This window comes from Mustela erminea, chromosome 3, assembly GCF_009829155.1.
Source record: "Mustela erminea isolate mMusErm1 chromosome 3, mMusErm1.Pri, whole genome shotgun sequence".
NCBI lineage: Eukaryota > Metazoa > Chordata > Mammalia > Carnivora > Mustelidae > Mustela > Mustela erminea.
Window position 1 is genome coordinate 81,466,027 of NC_045616.1, and position 24,214 is coordinate 81,490,240.

The 24,214-nt window shown below is 40.4% G+C and overlaps 1 protein-coding gene across 6 annotated transcripts in view; it reads right to left on the minus strand.

Moving 5' to 3' along the window:
- The window catches only part of TCERG1 (transcription elongation regulator 1), a 61,879-nt gene extending 48,020 nt beyond the window's left edge, over window positions 1–13,859 (minus strand). For all 6 annotated transcript variants that reach the window (XM_032336279.1, XM_032336277.1, XM_032336276.1 and 3 more), the window contains exons 1-4: window positions 13,743–13,859; window positions 6,976–7,201; window positions 4,122–4,274; window positions 2,799–3,222 (exon numbers count right to left, since the gene is read on the minus strand). In XM_032336279.1, the coding sequence (XP_032192170.1) occupies window positions 2,799–3,222; window positions 4,122–4,274; window positions 6,976–7,201; window positions 13,743–13,801 (862 nt within the window). In that variant the 5' untranslated portion in view covers window positions 13,802–13,859. The remainder of the gene's footprint in view (window positions 1–2,798; window positions 3,223–4,121; window positions 4,275–6,975; window positions 7,202–13,742) is intronic.
- Window positions 13,860–24,214: the final 10,355 nt, after the last annotated feature.

Genomic DNA, 24,214 nt, shown 5'->3' on the forward strand with positions numbered 1-24,214 from the left:
GGACTCACCTTGGCTAAATAGACAGCAGGGCCAAACAAGTATCTTCAGGGGCCCAGGAATGAATTGTTGGTCTAGCATAGACCTAGCCTTAGGGTACAGTATCATATTAATATAATTTTATAACAGTGTGAAAAATACAAATTACATGCAACATTTTCCCAGTCCCATAAATATACCACTTAGCATCTGTAATATACTGTAATGGCTGAAAATATGTCTAGTTATTCTTCCCAACATCCCTGAGGAGGATTTCATCAGCATTTTTCACAAACTTGCACAGGATAAAATGAGTTTATGCTCAACTGGGGCTAAAATATAAATTTCTTAATTTGCATTTCCATTTACCATAGGACTATACCGCAGCTCATACAACAAATTTTTTAAAATGTTATGGTAATAATATTTAGATAAGATCAGAAGTATGACAACAAGTACTATACTCAGGAAAAGAACAGGAGTTACAAAGCATCAAATTTCAAGTGGAAAGGAACACCAACGGAGATGGCAAAGTTATTCACTCAACCCACTCCTCCTGCTGACACAGGATTTTCTAAATCTGATTAGTGGCCATGAGTCATGAGAGAAAAGACATAAAGGCAATGAAAGAATTCAATGGGAAACTGGGAGAATGGGAGCTAGAACTTAATGGTCACTAACTCCTACTAACACCTTTTGCTGAAATACCGAGTGAAAGGCTAGGCCTCAAATATACTCCTAATCCAGCCTCAGATCTTAATTAAAAAAGACAAGCAATTACAACAGATGGAGAAATACTAAGACTGTAGTATGACAACACTTCAGGATACTGAACCAAGTGAAATAAAAACAGACATCAGGAATACTCAGAAAGAACATCAAAAGTGATGTTTCAGGGCAGTAAAAAGAACATGTTTCTGGTATTCTGTTCTTAGAATAAGGGCCTCCCAATCAGTGAAGAGCAGTGGAAAAATAGCAAACCGGAGTTCTGAATAGAATAGTTCATAGCAGCAAGATAGTTATGGGCCTACGGACAGACCACTCTGATACAGAAATGGAATACATATAGGATAGTTAAGTATTCTGCCACCAACTTTCTTTAAAACAAAGTACGACTATTTCTCCTTCCTAAGAAGGAAGAGAAGAAAAGCAGAAGCAAACACCCTCCACACAGAACTGCAACGCTTTTGTTAATCTCCTTCTGTCATTACAAGAGGTACCCCATAAAAACTGGCAGTTTCCTGCCTTACCACACAAGTTTTTAGAAACACTAGCCTGTGAGAAGGGAAAGCCCTTCAATCAGCTAGTAACTGTCAGTAATACTTCATATCAGAATTCACCTTAGCTAATGAAGATGTAAAGCATTACTTACATCTTCCTACTAAGTGCATTTTCCTCCAACCTGTCTATAGTATATCGAGTACAGTTGTTAAAAAAACTGTCTCTGAAAAAAACAAACAAACAAACAAAAACTGTCTCTGTATTAGGTGTACCTTACTTCTTCAGTTACTTCTGGTTATCAATCCAATTTGAATCTACTATGATTAATCTCTCTCACATATTTTTAATAGGATAAAAGACATTAAAAATTCCCAAATCCCTGAAGCTAAGGGACTTTTTTTATTCTATTATCCAGGTAGCAAAACAATCCAACTTCTAATCACCTATAGGGTTAACTAGGTATCTTCATACCCGTATCAAAACAAATAAGCAAATCAATAAAATCATTATTTAAATATTTTGGGGCTCACCTTAAAGATTAAGTAGTACCATAAATATAAAACCAAAAACCTCCCAGAACTCGTGTTAATATCAATGGCAATCTTTTAGGCAAATTAGTAATTCTCTCCTCCTTCCCAAAATCTATGCTTAATCCTCTCTCACCTTTTTAGGAAAGGTCTAACCCCAGGGCCTCTGTGATGTTATACATGAAAATTCTCTTACGACTCTGACTACTTCTATCTCTGCTCCTCATTCATCTCCCTATATCCCATTCTAGGACCAACCAACCTCTAAATGAGATTACTAAAAAGTTCCTAATAACTTTCCCTGATTTCAATAACTAACCCCCCACCCAAAAAAAAGGACACCAGAAAAATGTTCCAAAACACTGCACTGATACTGGACCCCTGGAGCCTAACCTGCCTCACCCATTTCACTGGTTCTTAAAACTCTCTGTAACCTGGTCTCACTCTGAATAAGTATGTCAACTATTATCAACCACCCCACCTCAGAAGACTTTCTTAACAATCCCATAAATTGCATTTATCCTCATCTCCTGACCTTTGTTTATGTTATCCCCATACCTGAAAGATCTCTTTACTATGAAACTTACTCAAATCCTACCACACATCCTTCATGATTAATCTCAATACCCACAAAGTCTGTTCACCCATTTACTCCTCTCCCTTTTCTCAAATTCCTACATCTTCTATTTTCACTGTATAACTGGGCACACTGCTTTCCGAATTACTGCACATACATTATTCTTGCCTCAATGAGAAAAACTGGAAGTCCTATAAGGCAGGAACAACGACTTACACTTATTTTACAAATCCCACAGCACCCATCATTACTGCAGGCCAAGATGAACAGCTACCTCTACACTTTGCGGTTTAGCTTCATGAATGCCAAGAGGACAAATAATTTCTTCTACTAATTAAAATTCCTGTTCTTTTTTTAACCCAGAAGTCTAGGTGTCAAAAATGAATTTAAATAACATCAAGGATAACACCTCAAACACTAGGATCATTTGGCAATGCAGTCCCTACTTGTCCATTTCTCTAGCCCCTAAATGAAAATACATGCTGGCTGGTACTCACTTGATACTGTCTGCGAAACCGAAGAGGCAGTTGTTGTGGTAGAAGTGGTAGAGGATGGGGTGGATGATGATGTTGAAGTGGACACTGCAGGTGCTGGGCTACTGGTTGTAGGGGTGGAAGCTCCTACTGCTTGTGCTTGTACTTGAGCCTGCACCTGGGCCTGCGCCTGGGCCTGCGCCTGAGCCTGTGCTTGTGCCTGAGCCTGGGCCTGCGCCTGGGCCTGGGCCTGGGCCTGCGCTTGAGCTTGTGCTTGTGCCTGCGCCTGAGCCTGCGCCTGGGCCTGGGCCTGGGCCTGGGCCTGGGCTTGGGCCTGAACCTGAGCCTGGGCTGCAAGCATAGGTGTCAGTTCTGACTGCTGAATAACCTTAACTCCATCTGGTTTGGTCCATGCAGATTCACGTGTCCGAGCATTATAATAATAAACCTGCAGAGGAAGCAAAATCATTGGTATCCCAGAATCTGTCAACTATCATTAAAAAAACACTAACGCAACTATATCCTGTCTTAGAAGGTATTTTTAAAAAACAAAAACAAAAAACAAAACTTAGAAAAGTACATGGAAACTGGTTGTTGGTATATTGATACTAGAGGTAGTTTTTCCCTCATTTCTCCCCTTCCCCTAATTTTCTATACTGAGAGCACTGTACTTTTAACATAAAAAGGAAAACCAAGGTTATATCTTGTGCACAAAGTTAACTTAGCCTCAGATTGCTCTCCTTAGAAAGCCTTGCTTGCAAAGTTGGCCCGTGACTGCCATGTGGACACCTGAATTTTAAAAGGGCTCCCACCATTTCCTGGAATCCCTCAACTCCTTGGCTCAGGCAAGCTTCCCTGGCAGACAACACTTCACACGTATTCTCACAATTCCATGCTGGAAGAATTAAACATGCTCAGTGTGATTCCCCTGAGGGGACTCCTGGAAGCTTATGCTTGGTTTTCTCCAGTCTTTGCCCCATACACCACTTTTTCTTTGCTGGTTTTGCTTTGGATCCTTTCACTGTAATTAATTAGTCTTAGCTCTGAGTACTACTACATGCTGAATTCTTTGAGTCCTCCTAGAGAACACCAAACCTTATGACACCATTTAAAATACAAGCTTCTGGAATCACAGGTAAACAGGTATGTAAGCACTTCAGGCAACCTTATGTCTATGCAGAAATCCAATCCAGCGAGCCTTTCGTGGAGTTCTACCCTATCTGGTGCCTGTCTGAGACTCATCTTCATTGGCAAGGATACAGTCACTTATCTCCATTTGCCAAAACTTTTAACTTTTACTCTCTTGTCAGCAATGAGGTAACAACCTAAATACATTTTATAATTTACCTTCCCATCTGGAGTTTTATTTTCAACCCATATCTCTTCAGTAGGAGGCAATGCTGGAGTACCAGGAGCAGTCACAGGAGGCATTCCTGGTGGAAACATCATACCCGGAGGAGGAGGCATGGTTCCCATGGGTGGAGGCATAAAAGGTGGTCTCTGTCAATTAATAAGAAGAATAACAGTCACTTGCATTGATCTTTTTTTTCCCTTAAAATACTGTAAGAAAAACTGGTTTTAGAGCCCATTCAAATACATTCATCTACGTTGAATAAGCCAAGTTTCTCTTTAACAAAAATGACTACTAAAACAGACTAGAAAGGAATAGATCAAAACACTAACAGGGGTCCTCCCTGTTATGGCATCATGGATGAATCAATCTTGCTTTTTTCTTTAACAGCACTGTTTCATACATTGGGTACTGGATTACTTTCAGAAGAAAAAACTAATAATTTATTTATATATCTTGCTGAACACTAAGCACAACAATGCCTTCATACCTCACCTACAACAGGAACCAACCGTAAAAGAAACATTATTTTACAAACAACATATCAATAACTGAAAAAGAAAGACTGGTTATACCTAACCCTTTATTCTCTTTTCCTATTAAGAACTATAAGGTAAGAAAATATTCATCATTTCCATTCTTTTTCAAGTAATACTAATAATGCAGCTCACACACACAAACATCAAGAAGTTAAAGGACATAGTAAAATAGTTGCCCATTTTACTTTAGTGGAAAGAATTTAAATGGTATATATTACAATTTTTAAACAAATTTCCTGGAGCCATTACTGATCTAATCCTATCTCTGATAATTCCCTTACTAACATTCTTCAAACATTACTGAAACAAGACCCCAAATCAAATAATTTAAGTGAAACTGCTATATCTTACTTACTAAAGCTGAAATGTGCCCTGACATTTTAAAAACAGATTCTGAACATGAATTAAAAACAGTTTCTCTAAAATCTGTAAGTTACTTTAAAATTCAATTATCCAAAACACTTTAATCTATATAATGGAAGGGACACTATGCTAATATCATGAAACTGCATTTCCTTTTCCTAAAACTGTCTTCTTTCCCATATACTAGGTTTTTCTGGATCCAGTTTAGTCTTTCCAGCAACTGCAGAAAAACCCTTGTTCTATGAAATAACTACCCCAAATATGTCTCATGCACCATTAGCTGGAAATCATTTGGACTTCAAGTAAAACCACACACTTATCCATCAAGACCAAGAAAAGCATCAAAACATTAGAAAGTATCACATTATACCATCTGATTTATTTCCATTAGAGGGTCACATCAGTCCATTACATTTTATAATATTCTACAAGTAGATTTAACTCTTAAAGCACAAATCAGAATAAATCTACCTATTATTACAAGTTATACCAGAGACAGTAGGTCAAAAACCTATTTCTTACTCTAATCTTCAAGGAAATAATAAAACCACCTGACACTTTGTTGGGAGGGAGGGGAGGAAATACCCATTACTTGGAAGACAACTAATCATTAAGCCAGGGGCTCCTCGGTGGCTCAGTTGGTTAAGCAACTGCCTTCAGCTCTGGTCGCAATCCTGGAGTGTCAAGTCCCACATTGGGCTCCCCGCTGTGCAGGGAGTCTGCTTCTCCCACTGACCTCTCTCCACTCATGTTCTCTCTCTCTCTCTCTCAAATAAATAAATAAAATCTTTTTAAGAAAATCATTAAGCAAAATATTAAAACTCTGTGTCTCTTCCATAAATATAACCTGATCTAAACTGAGTTGACATCACTTAAATATTACCTCATTACCCTTTTCTATTTTTAGTTAAGTTCATTCTTGATTATCTAAGCTAATGGAGGGCAGATGACAGCACTGTATTTATTTGGTTTCAGAGATGTGCAGGCTGGATAAACGTGAAAACAGATACATACTCAAATGAAAACATCTCAAAAGTAGACATTTGAGAGTTGATACCTTCATGACACCATTTCAGACAATAACTGGGTCTACATAAACCAGAAAGAAATACTATGCCTCAGAAAAATACCAGAAAAGTGGGGTGCCTGAGTGGCTCAGTGGGTTAAAGCCTCTGCCTTCAGCTCAGGTCATGATCCCAGGGTCCTGGGATGGAGCCCCACAACGGGCTCTCTGCTCAGCAGGGAGCCTGATTCCCTTCCTCTCTCTCTCTGCCTGCCTCTCTGCCTACTTGTGATCTCTGTCTGTCAAATAAATAAAATCTTTTAAATAATAAATAAATAAATAAAATACCAGAAAAGTATTTATTTAAAGAAATCCCACAATAATTCCATTTCTAGTGGAATTATTTAATTTTAATTTTATTTAATTTTAGTTTTAAGATAACCCTATTTTCCCCCTCAGGGAGAGAAAATCCAAGTACTAAACTTAATGTCTTTGTTGTCACTTTCTAGAGTCTATCCTAAGCATCACTTCTGGGGAGAATTGCTCAGAAACACATACACATGTATTTACATTTATTGGCAACATGTACAACTGAAAATAAATTTGACCCACTCTATATATTAAGACTTCAAATTTCATAACCCATAAAGACAGATTACTAAATTCTCAAGAGATAAAGGCATGTCAGAAATACCTTGCTGAATCCTAGTTTTATATGTATGGTTTTTTATCACCATCTAAATTCCCATTCTGAATTTCTATACTAATTATGTTTCCAATGCTTTTGGAAACACGTTTTTTGTTAAACGCGTTAACATTTGAAAGTTCTCTTCAGCTCCCATTTTTCACTGTAAAAACAGTGAAACGAAGAACTAGTTTTTTAAGCAAAACTCATAGATAATATTGATACTGACACTGACAAAAAACAATCTCTACGTTCATTACCTGGAGGTGCGGAGGGCCCATAGGTGGAGGAATCCCTCCTGGAGGAGGCATTGGCGGCATATTAGGATCAAAAGGAGGACGTCCAAAAGGGGGCCGAGGTGGTGGTGGAGGGCCTCGCATCATACCAAAAGGTGGCGGAGGCCGCATAAGAGGTGGTGGGCCTCTCATCACTGCATTTGGTGGGGGAGCCGGGCCTCGGAATCTCAAGGCCTGCTGTTGAGCCATCCTGTGTGGGAAAGCAATGTTTAAGTTTTTCCATCTCAAAATTATAAAATGTAGCTATTGATCTCTAATTAAAATCAAATTTAAAAGGCCCTTAAGAGCAAGTGGAGTTGGAAAGTCATCATTTAACACACATGTTAAAAAGTGCATCAGTCAGAATGATCAATGGTCACCAAATTCAGGAGGAAATTTGGATGAGGATGATATCTGGATGATCTTAAAATGTCTCCCCATATGCTATCTACAGTTGCAGGACAGGATGAAGAACTACTGACTACATATTAAGGAAACTGGGCAACACCCCGACCAAGTGATCAAAATTACTATCATCTAAAAAGGAGAAATGGACATTATATGACTGAGAGGGACACGATATCCCCTATTCCAAGCAAGAATGTTAACCTCAATCTAATAATGAGGAAATATCAGACAAACACAAACTGAGGAATGTTCCATTAGAAAGAGAGAAAGGAGGGGTGCCTGGGTGGCACTGTCAGTTAAGTGTCTGACTTGATTTTGCCTCAATTCATGATTTCAGGGTCATGAGACTGGGTCCAAGCTCAACACAGAGTCTGCTTCAGATTCTCTCTCCCTCCACCCTCCCAATTCAGCATGTGCTCTCTCTAAAACAAAATAAATAAATCTTAAAAGAAAAAAGGGAGGAATGGGAGTGTATTCTTTACAAATGTCGATGTTACACATAAAAGACTGTGAAGGGAGGTTGTGGAAATGTTCTAGATTTTAAAGGAAGCTAAAGAGATGACAACACAATACTGACTCCAGACTAGATAAGGAGATGAAATGCTATACAGGACATTCTGAATTAGTGGAAAACACTTAGGATATGGAAAGTACTGTGCAGTGTAAATTTATGAAGTGATAACTGTGTTGTAGTTAAGAGTTATCTCCACTCTTAGAAAACAGACACTTAAGTATTTAGGGGTAAAGGGCCATGGTATATGGATCTTACCCTCAGATGGTTCAGAGTAACAGAGAGCATGCATGTGTGCAAATAATAAAGCAGAAAAGACAAAATAATAACACTAGGTGTATAACCTTCATTTCTGCAACTTTTTGAAATTACTTCCAAACACAAAGCTTTTACAGGAGAGGTGGATAGCAGCTTAAGAGATCCCAAGTGTTCTTTTACTAACCGAAAAGCCTTTCACTACATTGCACCTCACCACATCCCTCAATCTCTAAACACCCTGGTTTGTTTTCTCCATGGCACTTAAACAGATAGGTAGTATCACCTAAGAGGATATTATCTATCTCCTCTCACAAGTGTTCTTAAAAAATTATTAACTCTGCTTACAATGTGTCAGGCAGCGCTTTAAGCTCTTTTTAACTCATTTAACCACCGTAACAACCCTATGAGATAAATGCTACAGCTGACCCTTGAACAATATAGGTTTCAATTGCACAGGTCCACTTACGGGTGAATTTTCTTCGATAAATTCAGTACAATACTAATCCATGTACTCTTCCTTAGGATTTTCTTAACATTTTCTTTTCTTTAACTTACTTTATTATAAGAATACAGTATACAATACATATAACATACAAAATATGTGTTAATCAATTGCTTATGTCATGGGTAGGGCTTCCAGACAAGAGAGGGCTATTAATAGTTTAGATTAAGGGGAGTCAAAAGTTATATTGAGCTTTCAAATCTCATGGGGTTTGGGGGTCAGCATCCCTAATCCCCATATTGTTCAAGGGTCAACTGTATGATCAACCTCGTTTTAAGATGAGGACATTAAGGCACAGGGAAGTTTATCACTTGCCCAAGACCTCACAGTGGTTCAGCAGGAAAACCAGGATTTGAACACAGGCAACTGGCTCTTAAAGACTACACCAGGCTTTCTATAGAAGTGCCTTTAGAGCCGGAATTCTGTCTGTCCTGTTCTCCTGTATACTCCCAGCACGCAGGTCTGCACACAGTAGGTCTCAGTATGTGTGGAATCAACCAATAAATACCTAGGTGATATTGTACCTAAGTTACTTTACAAGTAAGTTATATAGATTATAAAAATTATTTTTAATATAATTCACCTTAGTCTTCCCAGTAGCTACTGTAACTTTCTACTTTATATCCGAAATTTGTTTCTTTGTTCCCAAGATTAATAGTTACATTCCTTATGTATATTTGAAAATAATCATTTTTATACTCTCCTCACCAAGCTCTTCCAACTTTTCTACATTTTTAACCCTCCACTTAAGATTATCCTTTGAACTTTCTCTAAATTTTCCACATTGTAGTTCAACTGTCACAAAAAATTCTAAGAACCAAGATGCCTTCCATGAGAACACTAGGATTATAAACACATCCACAAACTACTATACCAAGTTTATTTAACCAAATTTGCAAATGATCCTGCACTCAAAGTTACAAAGTATGAGGTAAAAATGTCTACAAAAAGAAGTAAGAATCTTATCAGAATGATCAGTCTTCAAATTATATGCACTCCCCAAAAACAGATAGCCACTGTTATTGAGGAAAATCTTAACTTTTGAGCAGAAAAAAAGTTAAGCACCAAGGAAAAATACTCTTAGCACTGAGTTAATAATGTACCTTAGTCTTCTGATTTCCTGTGAATCTGCATCTCCCTTTTTGAAAAATTTACAGTAATTCTTTAGAATTTCACTTCCCAGTTACAGCTTGAAGTTAAGCATTTAGGCTCTAGAATCACAGAGAAGTCAAATCAGGGCTCTGCCTTTTGTTGTGAGGCTAGTTACATAATTTCTGAGCCTGAATATACTCAGATGTAAATTAGCAGGGGAAGAGAAGTAAAACCTACCTCCTAACTCTGTTCGATGAGTTAATGCCTGTGAAACATTTAGGATAGTATCTGCTACACACTAAACTACTTTATCATTACTTTCATTCCCCCACAAAACCTAGCACAGTGCTCTACCTGAAAAGGCAATTCACTGTCAATTTGACTAGACAGCTTAGCTATCAACTCTGCCATTAAAAATGGTGACGAAATTACAGAACTTCCTCCATAAACAGCCTAACGTTGCCACCTTCCTATGTCAGATCTGTATGGCACTCGTGTTGAGCTCTCTATGCCATTATTCCAACAGGAATAATAATAATATATATTAATATATAATAATAATAATAATATTCCAACAGGAGGAATAAATGAGCCAATAAAGCACCTGGAACAGCACCTAGCACTTAAGTCCTCTGTATTAGCTATTACTGTTGTGGCTCTAACATCAGTATAGTAAGATCAGTTAAGTGTTAAATGGCATTAATATTAGAACGTTAGCTATACTATCTTGTCAGCTCTATTACTATAATTACTACTAACAGACTCCCTATAACCTGACCCCTCTATAACTTGACCTTTTTATAGACTCCAGTCTTCTTTTTTGATCAAGTATTTCAAAAGCTCACTACCGTGAAGCCTCTGCCTGGCATGCTTTTCCAAAATGTTTACATAACTGGCTCCTCATTATTCAGCCTCATTCAAATGTTACCTCAAACTCTTCCCATCCCAAACCTCTCCTAGTCCCTCTCTGGCTCAGTTTGAGTTTTCAATTATGATAGAGATATGACATGATAAACAAAAAATTTCTCACTTGTTTACTTCTGTACCCAATAGAATATAATTTCCCCTTAGTATACTGCTGCAACCCAGTGTTAGTAACTGTTAAAGCATTACTCTTTTAATAATGATATTATTATTAATATAATATTAATATAATTATAATATTAATATTTAATATTAATATAATATTAATATTAAACTGGATACTTCTTACATACCAAGCAAGTTATATGGACAATATGGGCACTATTTTATTCTCATCACAACCCAATAAGATTAAGTTTGGCACCATTTCTAAGAAGAAAACTATGGCACAGAAAAGTAATTTTTTAAAGGCAGCTGGCCATGTTAGGACCCCTGTATTTTTATTCACATTTTACAATTGAGGAAACTGAGATTGCAAGCACCTTGTTATAAAACATTAAGCACTAATAGGTAAGTAAACAAATACAAATACAACTCTATAAAAGTTTTCTTAATGGTCCTTAACCATTAAGGGATGGATGGCATTTGGATCTCTGAATAAATTCTGTTGATTGTAGGTTATTTACATCCCTACCACTTTCAACCTTTTTGGAAAAAGAGAAGGCTACTTATATGAATAGAAAAATAGATTTTTTTTTTTTAACAAGAACACATGTACTACCCTACTAACTATTTTATCCAGACATGCAATGTCCCCAGTGATGAAGACAAGGCTGCCATTACTTTAATAGAAGGGGCAAAAATAGAGAGATACTACTGATGGGAGTCAAATTAAGTGGTAAGATTGTGAGGAGACCTAGACCCTGCCAATTACTCAAGGACCCTACATAAGTCTCTTCACACTTGCAGGCTATCATTTGATGAGGTTAGTTTAATTCAGAATTTAGATCAATGTTAATTAGCATGGAAGTTCCTTGAGGACAAAGGTTTCTGGTCTGGCTCAAGGCTCTACTGCCAGTGGGTACAGAGGTCAATGACTGGTACAAGGACACACTAAATATAGGTCCAAAAAGGAAATCATCTCTTAATCTCCTATATTCATTTATTTACCATATATCCACTGAACACCTCATTTGCCAGGGACTGTGACAGACACACCATGATATACATAAAGGACACTAATACAAAAACTAAGCCTCAATTTCTTTCAAAGAAGCCGCATAGACAGGTAATTTCCTCTTAAACCCTGAGATGCTAAAATAAATTGTTTTATTTAAATGAAATAGTTTTACAATACGATCTGGAAGCAACTTCCAACCCAAGAGGCCAAAGTATAAAATATGTGCAACAGAACACCTAATTAAAAACCCTATTCAAATCAGTTTTGCTACAGTGTCTAGCTACTATTAATAAAGTCTAGGGGCCCCTGGGTGGCTCAGTGGGTTAAAGCCTCTGCCTTCGGCTCAGGTCGTGATCTCAGTGTTCTGGGATGGAGCCCCTCCTTGGGCTCTCTGCTCAGTAGGGAGCCTGCTTCTCCCACTTCCCACCCTTCGCGCCCCGCCCCGCCCCCCCCACTTGCGATCTCTGTCAAAAAAAAAAGTCTGAAAAGGCTACTTACTGTAAAACTCTAAAATGCAAAGTACTGTTCCCAATATGACTAGCTGAAGTAACTCTTCTCTTGAGATCACGATCAGAAATAAACTTTCTATCACTAATATCGAACCACCCTGACAAAACACTTTGATCACTCATTATTAAAGTGTACATATGGGTTTAAAGGGTTTGAAATTCATCTCTGAAAGAAACGATTTTATTCCTGTCAAATAAAGATTTTTGTGTGTGACAATTCAGAATTTAAAAGACATTCTTCCCGAAAACTTGAGTAACAATACCCACTTCTTCATACAATTTCATCTCGAGCTCCAGACGATACCAAAGCGTCCTCAAAACCTACAGTGCTCTTTTTCATTTTCAAATGCTGACAATGGCACAATTCAGAATGAAAGCTGAACGTCTGAAATGACATTTTTCCCATGCGGGGGGTGGGGGGCGAAAATGTACCAAACATACATACAGCTCTGTACCTCTCGTCCTCGAAAATCACGGACTGAAGAATTTTACTTTATCGAGGCACTCTTGCTGTACCAAATCTTAATTACAAATTCCATAGGCACTGAGATACCAGAGGAAGAAAGGTCACTGCACTCTTTAGGGCAATGGCGTAAGCAGAAGAATGAACAGCGATCCCGACTGCAGGCTCGGGAGCCTGACCACCTGGGTTCAAGCCACTTCCCGGAGCCACAATTCCACCAATACGACCTTGTCCCACTTCCTCAACCTCTACGGGGTTCAGTTTCCTCACCTGTAAGATGGGCAAGTAACTTCACTGAGGAGGGGCCTGCAAAATGACAAGAGCAACTACTCCAAAGGCACACCGAGGCACGGTAACAAACGGCCGCGGCTACCGCTGTGATTCCCAAATGCGGCAGGACGAATACGAGGAGGAGAGAAAGAACGGAAACACACGGGAAGTTCAGAGAAGCAAGCGATGTGGGGATGAAGGCACAGGGCGGACGCGGAGACCGCGGAGGGCCGCGGAGGGCCGCGGAGGGCGTGGGGAAGGCTGGGCCAGAAGTGGCGAGGGGTCCCCGGGAGTTCAGTTCAGCGCGGGGTGTAGGGGCTCGAGGAGGAAAACCAGGCCCGCGGCAGTGCGAGGCCGAGAAGAAGGCTGAGGGGGGCCGAGGCGGAGGCGGCACGCGGCTGAGGCGGGGCCCCAAGGCGGGAACGCCGGACCCCGGCCGCAGGCCGCGAGGGGCGCGGGGGACCCGTGAAAACCGCAGGGAGCGCCCGGACAAGGCGCAAGAGGCCGCGGCCCAGCCCCGGTCCCGCTCTCTCATTCAAGCCACCTTCCCCTTCCCCCTTCGCCAACCCCATGCGGTCCTGGCCCCGAGCCGCCGCGGCTCCTCCGCCCACCCCCCACCGCGGATCTCCGCGCCACAAGCCTAGCCCCTGGGACTCCACTGTGCTGAAATATATGGGGGGGGCAGAGCCCCTTACCTGAGCTCCCCCGGGTTGAATCGCTCACCGTCCCCCCCGTCCCCGCCACGCTCCGCCATTACAGAGGGCCGCGTTCATCCACCCGCCGACTGAGCGTGCCCTATTGGCCGGACGGATCGTCAATCCCGTGCGAGCGAGGCGGAGATCGCAGAGATCTATGAGATGATTGGTGAAGCTTTCCATCAATCCGCAGGCTGGGGGTGGTATCTGCCTTATGATTGGTGAAAGGGCCCGCCGACTTTGAAAGCGGTATCGAGACAGCCAGTTGATTGGTCACTCGGAGGCTTTATGGGAAATGAGACTTGAGCAACGAGGGAGCGCCGGCGCCCTCTCGCGGTCAACAAAACTAGGTCCTCCCACGGACTCCGGGCTGCGGTAGCCACGTGTCTGCCGGCTTCCAGGAAAGCCAATTGTGGAGCCATGTTGACCACACATTTGGCAATACTGGCTCAGGCTGAGCCCCTTTCCATGCGAGAGCCAATCAAAAAATCAACCTGGGTCGCGCCTAAGCCAATCACAGAGCGGCTGTGGAATTAAGCCATCTCCCAGCTTTTCAGAATTGAGAGTCTTAAACGACCCTGCTATTACAGCCGTGTTATTAATAATAGGTTACTAAGTACAAAAGTACCCTCTAAATTGTATCGCCGGCTGATGAATGTTGTAAGTTGCTGTACAAGTTGGAGGTGGCAAGCCTCTGCTCAAAACATCCGTCCTTCAATTTCAAAATACGCTTGCCTGAAATCAGCACACCCTGATACCCCGAAGGAATTGTTTATTTCTCTTTTTTATTAAAGGGGAAAAATCAAAAATAAACCTTTAAACTTAGATATCATAGGAATAAGGATTAACCCTATGTATCATGAAGGAATTCAAAATATTAAAATAGTAGATAATTTTTGCTCACACCTAACCACACGTACCAGGGACGGTCATTAGTACTTGGCATGTATCAGCTCTCTGAAGTCTCACAAACACGAGAGGTGGGTACTATGAATAGCCACAGTCTATCGATGACACTAAGGTACAGAGAAGTTAAGTAACTTCACAAAACTATAAACGGTAGAGTGTGCCCTTAAACCCACCATTCTTAAGCATCACATCCAAGAAATTTGAAAACATACTCCCACCATAAAAACTTGGGCAAAGTGTTTATAGCAACATTATCCATAATAGCCAAAGAGTAAATTTACCCAAATGTCCAATCAAGCACTGAATGGACTTTTAAAAAGCGCTATATCTAATCTATACACAGGAATATTGGTCATTAAAGGGAAGTACCGATACATGCTACAACATAGAAGAGACTTGAAAACATTTCATTAAGTGGAAAAAAAAAAAGAAAAGGCTACATCTTGTGTGATTCCATTTATATTAACTGTCCGGAATAAACAAATCAAATACAGACAGAAAGTAGATTAGGGACTTCCAGGGGGTGATGGGAGTGACTGCTAATTGGTATGGGATTAGTTTTTGGATGATGTATATGCTCTGGAATTATAGTGATGATGGCTGCACAATTTGGTAACATCCTAAAATGCGTTGAACTGTACACTTTTAAATGGTGGCGTTGATTCAATGTGAATTATAATGCAATACCTGCCATATTGAAACCTCATAAAATATTCAAGATCAATTAGGATAAAATGTCAGAATGAACACAGTTCTGAGGTGATCGTCTGGTGAAGGAAAGAATGGTTAAAACTGCAATATATGGGGCGCCTGGGTGGCTCAGTGGGTTAAGCCGCTGCCTTCGGCTGGGGTCATGATCTCAGGGTCCTGGGATTGAGTCCCATATGGGGCTCTCTGCTCAGCGGGGAGCCTGCTTCCTCCTCTCTCTCTGCCTGCCTCTCTGCCTACTTGTGATCTCTCTCTGTCAAATAAATAAATAAAATCTTAAAAAAAAACCTGTGATACAGATGTGACACGCAAACAAACTGCAGTCTCAGAGTGAGAGGGCAGATCCCTTTTTCAACATCAGCCTGCATCCCCAAATCCTAGCAAACTCTTCTGAGAAAAATACTGGTATAGATGGCTGAGGATGAACTAATCCCCACTGCTGGGGGAGCAACAAAACACCTCAAAATAGTTACCTTAGAGAAAGCAAATCACTGGCCTGTATAATGAGTGAAAACAAACCATCAGCTTGAATAAACAGAAAAAGCTCTTTGCATTTGTCATGAAAGTTTCATCATTTGAAAGTTTTATTATTTGTCTATATATAGAAATTAAGATATTTAAGTCACTGGATTATCTTCTTTTTAGCTATTTAGAGAAGGCATACGTACAGATATATATGTATCACATGTACATGGTTATTCACATATAATCATTTCATTGTTTCATTGTCACAGCTTATTCACATGAACGTGAGCTTGAAATTCAGTCATTCTGCACTCAATAGTTACACAAATCATACTGCAAATATCTGATCTGAGCCGCATTTACAGTGAACCATTTTACTGAATCAATGTGAAAAAAAAATTAAAGGGACTCATTGCATTTTTCAAGAGACCAAATGCACTTTCCTATAGTCAAAGCTTGATAACTCAGGATATTGAAAATGTGCATAGCTACAGAGAACAGAAAAAACAAATACCACCCTTGAGCAATTGGCAGCTGTTGGATTATAGACCCTAAATCTTACTCTATCAAAGGGAAGTAAAGAGACAGTGTTTGTTTAAGATGAATTAATATCATCACGGCTTTAAGCTTTAATATGAAGTCACTCTTCAGAAGTAACTCTTTAAAAGTGGTTCCAGGAGTGCCTGGGTGGCTCAGTCATTAAGCATCCGCCTTTGGCTCAGGTCATGATCGCAGGCCTGGGGATCAAGTCTTGCATCAGGCTACTTGCTCGGTGAGAAGCCTGCTTCTCCCTCTCCTACTTCCCCTGCTTGTGCTCCCTCTCTCACTGTCAACTAAATAAAATCTTTTTTAAAAAAAATAAAATAATTAAAAGTGGTTCCAATACAAAATCAGACTTTTCTTTTTAGTAACTGCCATTTCAGAACACCCTTCTTAAACCTATGGTAGGTACTTTGCATACACCATCTTTAATTCCCTTCAACAGCCCTGCATGGCAGACCTATTGTTACCATTTTACATACAGAGAAACTGAGGCTCACAGAGATTACGGAAATGGCTCAGAGTGACATTGACACAGCTGATAAGAGGTGAAGCAAGGATTCAAACACAGATGGGTGCCACACCAAAACCAACTGCAGACTGCTAAATCCCACATCTCACCCAAAGAAGAAAGATAGCAGAGCTAATATATCATTTCTTTCTCTCTCCTCCAGACTGAAATTCTTTGAAAGGACTCTATTTTCTTCACTGAATCCCCAAGTTCTAGTACAGTATCCATTCCCATATAAGGCCAGTGCTGTCTACTGTGCTGTGCAGCTGTATTATTCCTTACCAGAAATATTGGCCCTTGAAACACTGAAAAAGAACTCAGAAATGGAGACACATTTGCTGACTACCTAAGTGGGGGGCACGTGGATAGCAATTACTAACAGGTTTTGGAGTAAATGAGATCAAGGTTCTCATCCCGGCTCTACTCACTTCTGGTTGTGTAATCTTGGGCAAATTCCTTGACTTCCCATTGCTTCAGCTTCTTTGTTTGGAAAAGAAAGAGTTACAGTGACATTTTATAAGTAACCATTCTCCATGGCCTAGGCAGCCACTAACAGGCCTCCGTGAGTTGCTCTGGGACATTTTCCTAGCTAACGCTTTACCTCGATCATTCAAATCAAGATAGTCTTCAGCTTTTTGCGCCCATACAGGCGAAGACTTTGAGCTTGCAGCCAAGAGCTAGAACAATATTAGTCTAAGAATAGTAAACATCATACTAAATCAACATTAAGGGTCAGAGCAGAAAAGAATCATAGTGGCTCACCTCTGCCTTTGTTCAACCAGGTAACTCTTTCTTATCTGTATTAGTTATCTATTTCTGGGTATAACAAATTGCCCCACAATTTAACAGCTCAAGGCAACAAAATTTATTATATCACAGTTTTCACAGGTCAGGAATCCAGGTGCAGCCTCTGGCTGCAGAAATCCAGTGTGTGGCGGCAGTCAGGCTGTCAGCCAAAGGAGAAGACGCACCCGAAATTCAAGAATCTGCTTTTAAGTACTCTCATCTGGCTGTCGACAAGTGTCGCTTCCTTGTACATTGTTAACAACTGAGGACACACCCATGGTTCTCTCCGTGGGGCTGATGACAACGTGGAAGTTTGCTTCTCCTAGTACAAGCAATCTAAGAAAGCGAGAAAGAAAGGGAGAGGAAAAAGACAAATGGAGAGAAGTGGCTGGGGGGGGGGGGATACCCAAAACAGAAGCCACAGATTTTTTGGAGCCTAATGTTGGCCGTGAAATATCATCACTGCTACTCCTATCCTATTCATTAGAAGCAGGACGTTAGCCAATCCAGCTCCCTCTCAAGAGGAGATACCCCAAGAGGGGACCCAGGGAACCCTGGGGCCATCTTACCTGCCACACTCTTTTTCAGGTCTCAGTTTCCACATCTCTTCTTCCAGAAAGCATTCTTCAGAGTGCAAATCTGACCTCCTGCTTCAGAGTGCATCTTGGTGACTTGCCCTATTCACCCTTCTTTTTTTTTTTTTTTAAAGATTTTATTTATTTATTTGACAGTCAGAGACCACAAGTAGGCAGAGAGGCAGGCGGAGAGAGAGGAGGAAGCAGGCTCTCCGCGGAGCAGACAGCCCAATGCGGGGGCTCGATCCCAGGACCCCGGGATCACGACCCGAGCCGAAGGCAGAGGCCTTAACCCACTGAGCCACCCAGGCGCCCCTCTTAACATTCCAACCACTCGTTTCTACATATCTTAACACGGAGCATTATGTATATGACATGTTTGAGCTATATCATCTTATTTCTTTTCCTGTCAACTCTTTTGCTTTTAGTGCTGTAGTACTGTAAATAATGGACATCCTAACATTCCACAACTAAATACATCACTATGGCTCTCTTCAATCAAAAACCCATTTTCTACGTATCAAAAATAACATTTTTACACCTAACAAAATTAACGGTAATGCCTGGTTCATATCCACATTTCCCCCAGCTGTCTCTAAGATGTCATTTTCAGCTGATTTGTCCAAATTACGATCTGATTCAGAACCACGCAATGCCTCTGGTTGCTATGTTACTTAAGTCACTTTTTACCTAGAAGAGTTCCTCTGGTCAGAACGCTGACTTGCTGAAGATACCAGGCCCGTCCCAGCTTCTGGAACTGTTTGATCACTCCCTCTCACCGTGGTATTTCTGTGAGCTGGAAATTAGGTCTAAAGACTTGGTTAGATAGAAATTGAATGTTTTGATGAAGAGAACTCGAGAAGTTGTGCTGTTTATTTCAGTTATAATACACCAAGAAATACATGCGTCCATGAGGATCCCACCCTTGATGATGCTGACACAGACGTGGGTTTCAGGGACGACAGCTCTGTCCCTCCATTGTAATCAGAATACTACTATCTGCCCTGGGAATAGTGCATCTGGACTAGAAGTCAGAAACCAGGACTATTTCTGGCAAAATTGAATGAATGGTCACCCCAGCTATCAACCATTCACTTAAATGGTTTAATGGTTTTGTCTTTTCCTGAATCAATATTCTCCTTAGGGGGTGGCCAAATAATGAGTTTCTAATTATATGTTACCTTCTACATTTACTAGCTAACACTTCTGTAAATTAGAGGTTTCCCTGAATAATAGTGGCTGTTTTGTTACCCCAAAATATAGTTTCTATTTTAAAGGGAGATAAATGCTTAATGCTTTGCCTTTATTTATCAGCTCTCAAAATAAAAAGGTGGTTTGATGGCCATCTCAACTAGAGACAAATTAGTTTTTGTTTTTTCTTGACTCCTTTCTTTAAGCATTAGCATGGACTCACAAGTTTTCAGCAGACTGAGTCCATTTCAATTAACTAAAATCAATAATCATTTCTGATGCTTGAATTTCCATAAATTATCCATTTGTTCTTCACAAGGATCTTTTGAGTAAGGTATCATTACTATCCCCTTTTACATACCAAAAAACAGGGCTAAAGAGAAGTTAAGTAACAAAGGTGGCTCAGATAGTAACTTCCGTGTGCAATCGAATCTAGACCCTCAGAGAGTAGGGAATGAATTCATGGTTTCTTCCGATTCATTTCTCTTGAATGTAACTCAGTGCCAGTCAATAAGTAAGTCAATGAGCAAATTAATTAATTGATCATCATTTCTAGTTAACACCAAAAAAATTCTAATACCTAAGAAAGACTTTCAGATTAAATAATGTAATACCCGGGATTAGGTTCAAAATAAGAGTAGGGAGCTGCAAGGCAGGGGAGAAGGTTCCTGATGAAACAAGTTTGACTGCACCTTGAGATATGTTGAAACTGGGTCATAGGTACATGAGAGTTCATGATACTATCCTCTCTACTTTTTAATACTTGAAAATTTCCATTAACAAAGAAAATATTTGGGGTGCCTGGGTTAAAGCCTCTGCCTTTGGCTCAGGACATGATCCCAGCGTCCTGGGATTGAGCCCCAAGTCAGGCTCTCTGCTCAGCGGGGACCTTGCTTCCTCCTCTCTCTCTCTGCCTGCCTCTCTGCCTGCTTGTGATCTTTCTCTGTCAAATAAATAGATAAAATCTTAAAGAAAATATTTTAAGCTTTTGAAACATTAAAATATAGGAAACTACATAAAAGTGTTTAAACTGATACACAACAAAATTGATTGTTTGCATTTTTAGCCTGTTGTCTGACAAAAGGTAAGAAGGTAAAGTGAATGGGGGCACCTGGGTGGCCCAGTCGGTTAAGCATGGGACTTTTGATTTCAGATCAGGTCATGATCTCAGGGTCGTGAGATTGAGCCTCACCTCTAGCTCTGCACTCATCAGGGAGTCTGCTTGAGATTCTCTCCCTCCCTCTCCTCTATCCCTCCCTCCCCCCACAACTCACACACTCTTTCTCTAAAATAAATATATAAATATTTTTTTAAAAAAAAGAAAGTGAACTGATGATACCAGCTATCCCAACACAAGCTAAATTAGATATGCAAAGAGAAAGATCCTTCTTATAGTCATAGATGGTAACCACACTTCACGTAGTGAACATTGCATAATGTATAGAATTGTCCGAGGACTATATTGTGCACCTGAAACTAATGTAACATTATATGTCAACTAAACTTTCTCTAACTAAACTCAACTAAACTTAATAGAAAAAAATCTTTAAAGAGTAAGAGCATCCTATAAAACAGATTGAGACAGCAGCAATCTCATGCTTGACTTTTTTGTTGGAGATCTCACAACAATGGTATGTGTAATATTGTTTAAATGCCAGGACTCAGAGAAAATCTGATCACTACAAAAGGAATGGGGAAAGAAAACTATGAATCTCTCTTCTAGAAGATAAGATCTCAAGACAAGGACTTATCCTGGTGACCAAGTTCAGAAGACAGATAAAAAGATGCCAGGTCATAAAACACACTGGGGTACAAATAGATATTCATTAAAAATATGATTTCTAATAAACTTGGACAGAACAAGGAAAATAAAATTATCATTAGAATACCACAGTAATTATGCTCTAGGTAGGTTCATCTGATGCATGCTAAATTAGTAGATGAAACTGTAAAGAGAAACAAGATATTGCATAGACTTGAAATATCTCCATCCCAAAATTATAAAATAGTGTGGTGGTTTTAAGACACACCAATTAATTCTTTGATGCTCCTCCCTCCAAAAGATAGAGTTCAATGTCCCTCTCCTTGAGTGAAGGTCAATGTTAGTAACTCTACCTAACAGCATTTACACTTACAGTGGAGAATTCTAACACACACCATTTCAACCAAGTGTTCTGGGTTAATATCTTCAGTGATCCTATGCATTCGTGATACCATGTGATAGGAAGGGCTCTTCCCCGTGGCACCTGGGTGGTTCTGTTGGTTAAGCCACTGCCTTCGGCTCAGGTCATGATCCTGGAGTCCTGGGATCGAGTCCCGCATGGAGCTCCCGGCTCTGCCAGGAGTCTGCTTCTCCCTCTGACCTTCTCCCCTCTCATGCTCTCTTTCATTCTCTCTCTCTCTCTCAAATTAAAAAAAAAAAAAAAAAAAAAAACTTAAAAAAAAAGAAGGGCTCTCCCCCAAAATCTGTAACACTAGACCCAAGGAAACATTAAACAAATACAAACTGAGGGACATTCTACAAAGTACCTCATCCATACTCCTCAAAAGTGTATAAGTCATCAGGGTTCCTGGGTGGCTCAGAGGGTTAAAGCCTCTGCCTTCAGCTCAGGTCATGATCTCAGAGTCCTGGGATTGAGCCCCACGTCAGGCTCTCTGCTCAGCAGGGAGCCTGCTTCCCCCTCTCTCTCTGCCTGCTTCTCTGCCTACTTGTGATCCCCCTCTCTCTGTGTCAAATAAATAAAGTCTTTTTTTTTTTAAGTGTGTAAGTCATCAAAGAAAGGTAAGGACTAAGAAACTGTCACCAATTTAAGGCAACAAAAGAAATGTGACAGCTAAAGGCAGTGTAGTATCTTGGATTGCATCCTGGAGCAGGAAAAGGACACTAGTGGGAAAAACTGAGGAAATCTGAATAAAGCTTTTGTAGTTCAGTTAGTATTGGACCTCTGAGTTTTGATAAATGCACTATGGTTATGTAATACCTTAACATTAGGGGAAGCTGGATGCAGAGTATCTCTGTACTTTGTGTTTCTTGTGTAAATTGGAAACTGTTTCAAAATATTTTCAAAATATATCATAAACTTGCAGATAGCTAGCTCTCAGTGCCAACTAAGGGCAGGGGTAAAACCACAGTCATGTTGTGCTATATGCCCTTGTTTGTCTACGAAATGAGAGGACTGGACAAGATGTTTATCTAGTGAAAAGGACGAGCAGTGCAAAATGTCCCTAGAAAAGCCCCACCTCCATGAGCGCCAAGTGACCTCCCAAAGTACCCTTGATCTTGGGAAATACTTGTGGTTAAGGATTGAATTCCCAGCTTTACAGAATCCAAAAGAGATTTGATCAGCAGAAGAAGACCAAAACCAAAGTCAATAACACTCATTTTAAACTGAACACACAAAGATCCATCTCCATAAGCCAGAATGCCAATTTATTTACAGAGAATTACAGTAGTCAGTGAGCAAGATGTCCCTGTCCTCTCTGTGGGCAAACTTACTGAGCTAGCAAAATTAGCAGAAAACAGCTCAGTGAGACTGGAAGCAGAGCAAGGGCAGTAAGTTATTTGATTCGAATTTTTAATAACATTGGGTCATGACAGCCTGATAATTCACTGTTCCAAATAGAGACATACCTTCCATTTAAACAGTCGGTGTCTGCCCTTGCACTGAGGACCTCTCTGCCCTACCCAAGAACTGCTTCCCATGTACACCTAAGCCTACTTCTCTAGATAGAAGGACATTTTTTTTTCAAAGATTTTATCCATTTATTTGACAGAGAGAGACACAGCGAGAGAGGGAACACAAGCAGGGGAGCAGCAGAGGGAGAGGGAGAAGCAGGCTTCCCGCCGAGTAGGGAGCCCGATGTGGGGCTCGATCCCAGGACCCTGGGATCATGACCTAAGCCAAAGGCAGATGCCCAACACCTGAGCCATCCAGGCGCTCCTAAAAGGGCATTTTATTTTATTTTTTTAAGATTTTATTTATTTATTTGACAGACAGAGATCACAATTAGGCGGAGAGACAGGCAGAGAGAGAAGGAAGCAGTCTCCCTGCTGAGCAGAGAGTCCGATGTGGGGCTGGATCCCAGGACCCTGGGATCATGACCTTAGCCAAAGGCAGAGGCTTTAAACCCACTGAGCCACTCAGGTGCCCCTAGAAGGGCGTTTTATTTTATTTTATTTTATTTTTATTTTTTTTAATATATTTTTTAAGATTTTATTTATTTATTTGACAGACAGAGATTACAAATAGGCAGAGAGGCAGGCAGAGAGAGAGGGGAGGAAGCAAGCTCCCTGCTGAGAGAGAGAGAGAGGAAGGGAAGCAGGCTCCCCGCTGAGCAGAGAGCCCGATGTGGGACTCCATCCCAGAACCCTGGGATCACGACCTGAGCCGAAGGCAGAGGCTTTAACCCACTGAGCCACCCAGGCGCCCCTAGAAGGGCGTTTTAAAAAGAGATGTGTTCTTTTCTATTCTGCTTTATAGGAAACAAACGGAAAGAAAGTCATTTTTATCATTAACATCATTGGTTGGTTCAGGCAACAGACAATAAATGATTGATGAGCACGTATTGTATGGAGCACTGGGTGTGGTGCATAAACAATGAATCTTGGAACACTGAAAAAATAAAATAATATAAATACAACAAATGGTTGATGAGCTCATGAATTTGTAGACGCTTACAATAATTCCATGAACCACCTGGGATCAGTGAGCCACCGGAGTACACTGCTTTAAGACAACCATCTATGCTTTTGTTTCCACACTTTTCCCCCTTAGGATACCATGTGA